The sequence below is a fragment of the Chelonoidis abingdonii genome, chromosome 1 (assembly GCF_003597395.2).
Source record: "Chelonoidis abingdonii isolate Lonesome George chromosome 1, CheloAbing_2.0, whole genome shotgun sequence".
Lineage (NCBI taxonomy): Eukaryota > Metazoa > Chordata > Testudines > Testudinidae > Chelonoidis > Chelonoidis abingdonii.
Genome location: NC_133769.1, coordinates 49786885 through 49798983, shown reverse-complemented (window position 1 = coordinate 49798983; position 12099 = coordinate 49786885). Strand labels below are relative to the sequence as shown.

Genomic DNA, 12099 nt, shown 5'->3' with positions numbered 1-12099 from the left:
ACCAGTTAGTGATAAGTATGTGAATAGTGTCTGTGTTTTAAATCACTGATTCAGTGGCCTGTGTTGCAAACAATACTGCTTCTGTAAAGCGTTGCATTTTGGTGTCACATGTATGACCTTGAGAGCCTAGTCTCCCTCTTTATCACTGGCTGAACAGCTGTGCAGAATTAGTTCTTCATGGCTGCTTTCTAAGGAGGACTTTCTGCGTGATGTCATGGTGCATTCTGCGGCCGAAAAACAAGAGTTGAAGGAGTGTCAAGACAGCGAGAAAAGGGACCAAAAGGAGAATGCGGCATGCCAGAATGAAGCCATGGAGTGGCTCTTAAAAGTTATGGAACGCCAAACGGACATGCTCCAGGCGCTACTAGTACTGTAAACGAAGCAGCTCCGCGCCCGCCCTGCCCTGCCCTGTAACCACTGTCGCAAAACTATCTCCCATGCGCCCCCTAGACACTGCTAACATACTCTTATCAACCTCCTGGTTCCAGTCTGTACCTACTGCATTCCACTCCTTCCCTGTCACAGTCCAGCCCCCAGACTCCCAATACCGACTGCACTCAACATCTGTCCCTCTGCAGTTTAACCCTGCTGAAGTACAGTACCTGCTGCACCGTACTCAAAAGGAGAAGGTTGGATATGATACCTGGACATGCACAAATCTTTAACTATCCTGGGACCCTCCCTTCTCTCATTCCCCTCAGAGCTGATGTGTTTTTTGTCTCTCTCTCCCTCTGCTTGGTTGGTTGTTAATAAAAGAATTGTTTTTTGGTTTGAAAGCAATCTTTATTCTATTAACTGAAAGCAAACAGAGCACTGCAAAGCAACAGGCAATTTTTTTAAACCTTCATAATGCATCATCTGCACCAATCACAAGCATTAGAAATACTTTGCTCCCAAATATAGCAACAAATTACTGCCTCAAGGCATCCCTGATCCTTATGGCCCCCATGCTGCGTCCTTTTAATAGCCCTAGTCTCTGGCTGTTCAAATTCAGCCTCCAGGTGCTGTGCTTTCATGCTTCCCTTCACAAATATTATAGAATGTACAACACGTGTTTATAAGCATAGAAATATTGTCATTGGGCTGGTTCAGCCTCCCATACAGGCAGCACCAGCAGGCCTTTAAACAGCTAAAAGCACACTCAAGTCATTCTGCACTTGCTCAGGCTGTTGTTGATCCGCTCCTTGCTGTTGTCAAGATGCCCCATGTATGGATTCATAAGCCATGGCATTAAGGGGTAGGCAGGGTCTTCCAGGATCACAATGGGCATTTCAACTTCCCCTATGGTGATCTGGTCTGGGAAGAAAGTCCTTGCTTGCAGCTTCCTGAACAGGCCGGTGTTCTGAAAGATGTATGCGTTGTGCACCTCTCCAGACCAACCTGCGTTAACGTCCATGAAACGTCCCTGGTGATCCACAAGCACCTGGAAAACCTTTGAGAAATACCCCTTCCAATTAATCTACTCAGTGGCTAGGTGGTGTGATGCCAGAATTGGAATATGCATGCCATCTATCACCCTTTCGCAGTTAGAGAAGGCCATTTATGCAAAGCCATCCACAATATCACGCATGTTGCCTAGAGTCACGGTCTTCTGGAGCAGGATGCAATTAATGGCCCTGCACACTTCCGTCAACACGAGTCCCACAGTCAACTTTCCAACTCCAAACTGGTTAGTGACCGATTGGTAGCAATCGGGAGTAGCCAGCTTCCACAGTGCAATCTCCACACGCGTCTCCAACAGCAGGGCAGCTCTCATTCTCATGTCCCTGTGCCACAGGACTGGAGCGAGCTCATCACACAGCCTCATGAATGTGGCTTTTCTCATCTGAAAGTTCTGCAGCTGTTGCTCTTCATCCCAGATGTGCATGACCTATGTGATCCCACCACTCGGGGCCTGTTTTCCGAGCCCAAAAGCACCGTTTCTCTGTGGCTAGCACCTCCATGAATGCCACAAGCAATCTCGTGTCATAGCTACTATGCGGGGCAAGATCAGTGTCAAACTTCTCTTGCCTTTGTAGTTTAAGGAATTATTCCACTGCCACTCGTGACATGTTAGTGAGAGCAAGCAGCATATTGGTCAACAGTGCAGGATCCATTCCTGCGGGCCAAAGAGGCAGATCACGCAGTACACAAACCATTGAAAGATGGTGCCAAATGCGGACGGACGCACAGAGATAGCTGGGTTCCGAAGCAATGCATCATGGGGCATTGGGACAAGACTCAGGATGCTCCGCAACTTCTTCCGCCTTCCTGCAACTCTTACCAGCAGAAGAGGAAGAGTTGCTCTGTGGGATAACTGCCCAGAGTGAACCTCTCCGAATACTGCTGCAAGTGCCACAAGTGTGAACACGCTATTGTGCAGACAGCTGACAGCGTGAACACAGAACAGTGATTTCCTCTCAGCGTGCTCTGAGCGGTGCTGTAACTCTGCCAGTGTAGACATACTCTATATGTGAAGACAGCATAAAACTGAGTGCAAATTGCTCCATTCATCTCAGTTGGGGCCTTGTGAGCAGTTATTCTGTGGCCATAAAATCTGGCAGTTTTGCCAGTATGCCACAGAATTCAGTGTGGTAGGGTTTTTTGCCAGAAGATTTGCATTTTGCTGTTTTGTCTCTTTGCCCTGTTGGGACCTCTCCAGTTTTCCCCAGAAGGGGGAGTTAATTGGATTACAGTACATGCTTCCTGCTGTGTTCCATTGAGCCAGGCAGCATAGCAGTCATGACCACTGTGTTGCTTAGCCTTTGTTCCTTTTGGGGAGTCATTCCTTGTAGCCTCTCCTGTGGGCTTGGCCCAAGACATGCATCAGTATGCTTTTTAGTTACTGTCTCTTAAAGGATTTGTTGCAGCAGTTGGTGAAGGATTTTGGCATGTACCTGTAGCTATTAAAACGGAGAAGCAAAGCTACTGATGATAATTTAGTGGGCTTACAAACAAAGCCCGTTGAATTATTCAAGCAAAAGCTTGAGTTTACAAAATCAAGACTGTTCTATTATTTGTATATAGTGTAAACAGGAAAGCTGTCCATGCATCACTGCAAATAACAAAAGCTATCAACCTAATAGGTTGCAATCAGCATTTTCCCCAAATGTCAGTGTTAAATTGATCTGCTGCTGCCAGTTAAGTCAAAGCAATCCCCTTCTCCATCAAAAATTGGCCAGCTAATTCTGAACAGCTTTCAAGAAGAGCTCAGTTGAGCTAGTGCTCTTCTTCATACACTGGATGAAACTACAGATGTCTTCTGTGCAGCATTACTCTGGTATGAATGGGTAGGATCCATGCATGACTTCCTGTTTTTTCAGTCCACTAACGGGGCATGCTACAAGGGGGTATGTTTGGGTTGGATTGGTTTAGCTGTGCTGATTATTTGCATTAACGAACAGCAAGATATGACAAGAAAACGCTGTAGCCTGTGACAAGAACTTAGTCTGCAGCCAAGCCACGTGGACACATTGTTTAGTTTACTGGGAAGCATTGGTGGCAAAGAGGATGCCACTGGGACTTGACGAAGCTATAACAGTTGTGAACGTTATTAAAGATAAACCTACCAATGCATACCTCTTCACTATTTATGTAAAGGGATAGATACGTGACAGTGGCTGGTCCTCTTGTACATGAGTCGTTGAATAGCGTGTTTAAGCTTAGAGGAGGTAAAAATGTTACTGCAAAATGTGCTTCTGTCCTTGCCAAATGCTTGAGTGCTGGCTTGCTCTGAATGTTTCTCTCCAGTGGCTGAATATGAACTCTACATGAAGCATTGAAGGTATGATTCTCCACCAAATATCTATGATTTCTGGTTGCGTGAGGAAGGATTACCAATAGATTGCAAGTACAGTTTATCAAAAGGATGATCTTTATGAACCAATCTCTTCTGCTCTAGTTCTTTTTGGAAAATAAAATCCCATTACTATCTTGGTGAATATGATCTGCTTCTGTTTAAACCTGTGTGTTCTCAACCAGGGGTTGCCCTCCTTCTTCCTACCAGGGGATCATGCCCATCTTGCTCTTCCCATATAGCTAAATGGAAGGAAGGACCCTGATATTGAGCCAGTATATACTGTATCTCCTTCACAGAGGTGTTGAAAGTTTAAAGCTTTGTAAAATGGTTTGAAATCTTTTGATGAAAGTTGCTGTAAAAGTGGAAACAAAATATTGTTCGTCTAACAATTACTGATGATCTCTTATCTGGCTTTCTAGAGTGGAAATCTGAACTACTGTTTTTTGTGTAATCTTTCAGGATATGTCACTGGCAATGTTTGGCCAAGTTGGGGCTTGTTTAGAAACCAAAAGCTACAGCTTTTAAGTAAGTACAGCCTTAGAAGAAAATTCCATTTTAAAGGCAAGGTTCTGAAAAGTCCTAGCAAAACATTTTTACATTTGTGACAAACACTAAGTTGTTCTTCTACTGTCATAATAGTTCTGTGAAGCAAAGTTGAGTAATCTTTTTAATCACAAAACTTCAAACCTATTTCTCATTTTAGAAAAAAATGAGGCTTGCTTGATATGTAAGCTACATTTTATATATAATTATAGCTTATTGATTTTTATTATGGTAGTGCCCAAAGCCTCAGGATTGGCGCTCTGCTGTGCTGGATGCTGTGCACACAGAGGAAGGAATGGTTTCCTGCCCCAAAGAGCTCACAATGTAACTGGAAATATGTAAGTGACAAAGGAAGGAATCCAGGCACAAGGGTGGAGGGTAACCGCATACGGGACTATATCAAAACATATTTGCTTAAACTTCAGAGCATCCTCTTATATACTATTGTCTCTTTCATCTGTAACTCTTGTGGAAGGCGTTGTCAGAATACCAGATAATGTAGAGACTTAAGCCAAATTGTTTTTCTGAAGCCTTTTTTACATTTTCTGTAAACTAGTTCTGTGTTTAAGTTTTTTTTTGTTTTTTTTTGGTAGCTGAATGTTAGTTGATTAACAGGAGTAATGTGTTTTATATTTGGTACTGTAGATTGACTTTCTCAGAGCTGCTGATAATAGCATTTTTGTTTGCAGATACTCACTACCATATATGGGCATGTAAATTGCAGACAGTCTGGCCTTTCAACCAATGTCAGTTTTCAGTGTGGCCAGAAACAGGAAGAGTAGTGGTTTGGAGCATTTCATCTTCTACAGAATTTTTTTTTTTTTAAATAAGTAGTTCAAGAGGAAATAGAACATTGGGCTTAGCCAGTGCATTTCTGGTTGATTAATAGCATGCCTTGAGAGGAGAGTTGATGGGTGAAGCAAAGATTTGACTCTGAAAATAGCATTTCTAATGCCATGTCTATACTGCAAAATTAAGTTGACCGAACTCAGTTGGGTCTTAGATTGCTTGTGCGTGTCTACACTTCATTCCTTGTGTTGGCGGTGCACGTCCTTCCCCTGGAGTGCTTGTATTGATTGTACTGTCAGTGTAGAGCAAGAAGATGGCTCCTGAAAGCCAGTAACAGTCAACATAACCAATGGAGTGTCTACATTGACACTGTCGACTTAACTGTTATGTGTTTGGCTGCATGTTTTTTGCATGTTGTACTGATGTTGGCCAGATAGGAGCCTGCTGTACAGGCTATCGAACTGCCCAATAAATCGACAAACTCGGTTCATAGTGAAGGCACTTGGTCAGGTTTATTGTCAACGAAGCACAGCCTCTATGTCCTGGCTCAGTGTTTACAGGTGCACTAACAGGTATATGCGCACTGCAATGGACTAGCTCAGTTAATGGTGGGACTTTCCATTATCCCCTAGGCCAGTCAAAGACACTCTCTTCGAGATTTCTTTTTATACATTAATACAAACAAGTTACTTACTGTCCTTCTGATGTAGTTAGTTGACACCCTCTGATATAGCCAGTTGCCACACATTACCTTGTACATTTTTATTTATTACATTGTCATTCTGACCTTATTTTTAGGATGGGTCAGTGTATTTCTGTTATCTTTAGGGAATGTGTTGGTATTGAGGTATTTTGGTACCACTCTTTTGGAATGTGTGAGTGAGTGCTCTGTGCCTACCACCTCTTAGGAATGTTTGTTTTTGCAATATTAGCTTTGTTTTTGCCAGATTTTGTGAGCAGGGCCTGCCTCTAGGTGCATCTGATTTTGCTTTATATTTTGACCACCAGTTTATCTCAGGCCTCACACGAGGCCTGTGATACAAGGTCTTATGTCTTAGGCTTTCTGCTACACTAACTATCTTGACTTTATGCTGCTCATGGAGGTGGAGTTAAGTCAACATAGCTGTGCAATTATGTCTTTGGGAGCAAAATTTAAGTGTAGACATTTCTGTAAGCTGCCTTATGTCACCCTAACTCTGTAGTGTAGACAAGACCTAAGATAGCTAATATCAGTCTTTGAACTGCTGGCATATTGCTAGTATGAAATGGAAGTGAAATCTAGCAATTTTTTTGATATGTCAATCAACTCTGGGTCAAAAGACAGCTACTTTGTAAATAAACAGAACATCTCAAGTATACAGAAGTCTAACTTCTTTGAAATTCTTGATGTTTAATATATGTACTCCCCTTTCTCCCTCTCCATCAAGTGTCAGTTTGAATGCCAAATACATTTCAATTCTAAAATCACGCAAGTTTCAGATTACTGCATGCATTTGTAATTGGGCTGAGGTATAGCCTCTGTCTTCATCTACACGGGGGTAGTCAATAGCTAAACCACAGTTCAAATCCAGACCACCAGAAGCTTTTCAGTGGAACATGGGGGCAGAGGTGACGCATGGGCGGGGTATGCAGGGTCACATGTCTTTACCTCCCCCTACCCGTGCCCAATTGCCCCGGACGCTTCTGGAGGGTATGCCCAGAAGCAATGAGGCAGCATTCTTTGTGTGTCTATGCAGCGCAGGGAAGGTGCAGCGTGGCTGGCTGAGTTCCTCTTCCTCTCCTTCTGCCCCGTCCCCCGCCTGCTTTGCCTTCCCTTCTGCTGGAGTCCCAGCACTGCTGCCTGCTTTGCAGACTATCTACAAGTGAGAGACAATGCATGAGACAACAGCAGGGAAGGCAAAGTAACCGTGTGGGGAGTTGGAGGAGCTCAGCCAGCTGCCCTACTGCTTCCTCTCTCCACATACTGCACTTACACGTGGAGGATGCTACTGCCAGGGGGAGTGCTGCCTCTTTCTGGGAGTCCAGAGAAATCAGGGGGGCATATCACGCCCCCCCCCCAACTTTTCATTTGTGGCCCCATACCCCACTAGCCATTGCTACATGTTCTGGCTGAGCTGGAGCCATGTGAAGCTTTGCTTGTTCTCCAAGCAGTCCCTGGAGCTTCCTGCCCCCGAGTGGTCCGCGGAACTCTACCCCCACCCTAAGCTATCCCAGGCACCAAAGGGGCGTCGTGCCACTAGCAGGATCGTAGTCCAACAGCTTCACCTCCTGGCTCCGAGCTCAAAAGTACTCGCATTCACACCCTGCTTTTCTCCCAGATCCCAGCCCCGTACTCATCTTCTCCTCCTCTGCCCGAGCTCTGGTTGGCTCAATTGGAGGAATGGAGGAACTTTAAGGTGGGGGCGGCGGGGCAGCAATGCCAGATGGATCAGGCCAGCCCTGTGCATCCCATTTTTAGTTTAGGGAAATAGTCACCTTAGTCTCTGGGCTGGGGGCGGAGGGGTGGTGTTGGTGGTAAACCTGGGTTTAGGGATGGGGTTGCCAGGTGTCCGGTTTTGGACTGGAATGTCTGGTGAAAAGGGAAACTGGCAGCATCTAGTCAGCATAAGTAAAGTCCAGGTACTTGCACTAACCATTCTCTGCCACCAAGGGCTGGGAAGAGCAGGAACCTGGAGAAGCCACTCTGTTTAGCAACTGTCGCTCTTCCCACCCCCAAGTCTATTGGAGAGAACTGGTTGGCTACTGGACCAGGCTCCAAAATAAGTACCGGTGTCATCTGAGGGTGTGTGTGTGGGGGTAACATTTCTGTTCTCTCGCCCCCCCCCCCCCCAGTCGTGCTGTGCCCACCCACACACCCTGCTGTGCCCTGATTTTCCCACCCCAGCACCTTGCTCTGGGGACTGATCCCTGCCATGCCCCACTGTGCCCTGAATGGGCAGGTGGGTAGGCTGCACATCAGCTCCTCCCAGCCTGGTTGTGCGGGTGGCAGATGAGTCCTGGGAGATGGGAGAGCAAGCGATGGGGAGTGACGGGGAGTTGTAATGTTTCACAAAGTATATTTAGGTTAGCCTGTTTGACTTAACTTAAAAGCATTAGTATATGTTGTTGAAAATACACTAATGGTAAAACCTGTAAGATCTGTTTCGGATAAATAACTTTTTTCTGTGAATTTATACGATGATTGCTATCTCTTACTACCATAATGTTGCCTAATTTTTGTATAACATTAATTCACATACAAACTATATGATTGTTTCAAAAGCCAAGGAAGTCTGAGTTTTTAAACAGGAGATGTTGTTTTTAAAAATGAAGACACAAGTGTAGTCTTAAATTCCTTATCTTTAATTTCAGAATTTAAAAAAAACCCTAAAAATAAAGAATTTGCTATCTAGACAGTTTTATGCAAAGTGGGACTGAGAATTTTTTCCTTTTGAAACAATTAAATCAGAGTTTATGATTTGTTCTGAGTGTCTTTGACTCTTCTAAAAGTGTTTGTTTGTAATCAATTTAAGAAATTCTAATCCAACACTTAACCAGTCTCTTCTAGTTAAACTGTTAAGTAACCAATCTCTTCTGAATTATAGAACTTCTACAGTAAATTGTGAAACTAATTTTAAATGGTGTCTTTAGACTTTATTTTACATTGTTTTCTAGAATAATCAAACATAATTCTGTGTAGCTATAAATATTTAACTCCAACTAAATTGTAAAAAGTCAACATTTGATCTTATAATTTATGCTGATTTGCATTATATAAACATAAAAGAATAAAAGCAAAACATAACTAGTTGTGCCTCTTAGTGTATTTGTATCCTTTCCTGTAGACTTTTTTGGTAAAATCATTCAAAAACGTGTTTAAATGGCTATACTTACTCTCTTCCTACTCTAATTTACATCTTCCAGTGGGATCTGTGGTAGGAAGGTCATTAAAATGGCAGGTCCTTCTTGATAGCTATCACATTTTTTCAGTACCACTACCATCACCCTATTAATCTGAGTGCTTTAAATGTAAAATCAATAGCAAAGTCCCAGTTGACTTCAGTCAGTGAGGATGGACTGAAGATACCAAAAGAATTTGTTTAAAATAAACAAAAAAACCCTACCTATTGGAAGTTTTTATGATTAGTAAATACTTTGTTTTCTAAAATATTGCAATAAGTTTAAGAAAAAATATTCAATTAATACCTATTTATAAAATTATTCTGTTCTTGAATGGGTGGCTGTTATGAAAGGTTTGATAGGCTATTTTGAGACTTTTTTTTCTAAGACTTTCTGTACTCTGCAAAACAAACTTCACTTGATACTGAAGAATACTGACTAGTTTTATCGTAAAACTGTTGCGCCAAATAAGGGAGCACTATTTGTCCTGGAAAGAATAAAAAGGACCATTAAATTCTGGGAAGCAGATATAATTGGTACTGAAAATTCCTCTTTAGTTATTTTGTCACCGAAAAGAACTATTTTTATCATTACTAATGTACCTATTTATTGATCTCTGACAAACTATATAATCCAGTGGTCCCCAACCTTTTTGGCTGGCGGGCACCAGCCGAAGGACCACTGCGGCAGTGGAGCACCCGCCGAAATACTGCCGAATTTTGGCGGCGATGCCTCTCAATGACATCACTTGTCTGTGACAAGCGTCGTCATCAAGAGGCGTCCCCGCTGAAATGCCGCTGAAATTCGGCAGCATTTCAGTGGGTGCTCTCCTGGGGGTGGGGACGCGGGCGCCTTGGGGACTACTGATATAATCCATTATTCTGGTAAGGAAAAATTGAAACTAGAAAGTACTATCCATGTTATAGCATACATCTTGCTAGCTAACTTTAGGCTTAAAATAGTCCAAAGCATTAAATTATTCTAAAAAGCCACTTCCAGGTAAACATTTATTCAAAAGCCTAGTGAAAGTTTTTGAGTTTATGAATTTTTTCTTTAATGCTATGAAACAACTCATCTTTTTCAAGGATTGGCACTCTGTATGTTATATATTCCATATTGTTTGTGAGAGATTAACAAGTGAGAAAGAATGTCAGATCTTTGAAGAGTTGGCCTTGTGCTGGATTAGTGGATTGGGGACAGGGATTGAATTAGTGCAGCTGCTCTTAATAAAATGGCTAAAACAGCGTAAGTCATCAGTTGAGCCCCTCAGTGTCAGCTTTGTTTTGTGTGAAGACTGTAATATTTTTAAAAACTAGGAAATTGCAGCATGAGTACTGATTGGGGTGAAATGGCCTAACCTGATTTAAATCAGGTTGATGCTTTGTAAATGCAGATTTAAATTGTTTAAATGCCACTACTGGTAGGATATCTTATTTGACTTCTACAAAACTGCTATAGGCAAAAATCAGAATATTGAACAAGTGTTTGCAGGATCAGACCCTTTAAGCAGGTATGTAATTTTACTCACATGAATAGTTTCATTGTTGTAAATTAGACTAATATGCTTTGCAGCATCAGGAGCCAACACTAGTTTTATTTTAAATAAATACTCATAGTACAATCAACTTGTCATATCAAAACAAAATTGCTTCAGTGTTACAAGTTTAGACTTTCAGTGAACTAAATTATTTTGACTTTTTTTTCACATCTATACAATCCAAATTTTTCAAAAATAGCAGCTTGGCTATCTTGAAACTAGAAGTGATGAAAGAATACCAGTATAATATACTGGCAAAAGTGTGCTTTATACCGGTATAGTAAAACTGCACATACTAGGGGCTTGTGCTGTCACAGCTGTGTCAGTTGGGGATCACACTAGAGCCTTGTGCGGGACTGTTTTTTTTTAATATCACTCCTGTCCCACAATACCCACTCCCACCTGCTCCTATGTAGTTTCTTGCATTTTTATCCTGCTCCCACCTGCAAAAACCTTAGATCCTGCAAGAGAGACAGATTTCCCCATCCTACTAAAAACCAAAACAGTCGCTTAATATATATTTTTATATGTAAAATATATAAACAGAATTCGGACACAATTTTTACCACTAAAAGAATAAAACAAACAAATAAAACAAATCTTGTTAAAGTAGTTTTTACATGGTTTACACTTCTGTTATAATAGATATCAAATCTCTTTCTACCCTTGCTTCAATTTAAGTATTAAAACCTTTATTAAAAAAGAGAGGAAAACTTGCTTTACATTGCTGAAATTCTGTTATTGACAAATTGATGAGATTTAATGTTTTCCACAAATTACTGCTGTTTTTTTGTTTGTTTTTTTGCATACCTAATCCCACCTGCCATAAAATACATTTTCCCGCTACTATGGAAGCGGGTCCTACAGGATCATAGTCCCACTGCAGGGCAAATCAGTGCAGTGAAGTTGGAGAACCAGTGTTACCCTGCCCCCCTCTAACAACAAAAATTACTACATGACTCCATGGCACAGGAGGCCCCATGAACTGCTAAGCTGCTCAGGCTTAAGCTTCAGCCCCACGTGGCATGGCTCAGGCTTTGCAAGGCTGACATTAGACTCACGGGGGCCCAGGGCAAAAAGCTGAAGCCCAAACCCCGTGGGAACAAAGGTTTCGGGCTTTGGCTTCAGCCCCTCGTGGCAAGAGTTGGGCTTTGGCTTTCTGCCCTGGGCCTCAGTGAGTCTAATGCCAGCCCTGACGACCTCATTAAAACGAATTTGTGACCCACTTTGGGGTCCTGACCCACCGTTTGAGAACTGCTGCTCTAGATCATACCTCTTCATACAGCTGTCAATAATTGGTAGAAATCTGTAGTGTAGACACAGCCTTAGGCTCCTAAGCTTGTGTTTAGCTGGGATCTTCAAAAAAAATGTGTAAGTGACCTGCAAGCACCAGGCCTATTGACTTGAAACTGCAAACCCTGATGGAATATAGTCTGAAGCATTTCAGTTTTCCTGATTTGTGAAAATTCAGTATATCGGAAGGTGGTGTTCTATAGCACAGGCACAACTTTCTGTTTGAGTTTGTGGTGGTCTCTCAGTAATTATGTTAATGAGGTCTTGGTTATGTCTGTTT

The 12099-nt window shown here is 42.3% G+C and overlaps 1 protein-coding gene across 2 annotated transcripts in view; it reads left to right on the top strand.

Annotated features, from left to right (window-relative positions):
• Window positions 1-12099, top strand: part of CAPZA2 (capping actin protein of muscle Z-line subunit alpha 2) — a 44733-nt gene that overhangs the window by 9597 nt on the left and 23037 nt on the right. Inside the window, exons 2-3 of one of the 2 annotated variants that reach the window (XM_032803958.2) lie at window positions 4238-4303; window positions 4557-4659. The exons of the other annotated variant lie outside the window; for it this stretch is intronic. Coding sequence (XP_032659849.1) covers window positions 4594-4659 — 66 coding nt within the window. The 5' untranslated portion in view covers window positions 4238-4303; window positions 4557-4593. The remainder of the gene's footprint in view (window positions 1-4237; window positions 4304-4556; window positions 4660-12099) is intronic. 2 annotated transcript variants of the gene reach the window in all.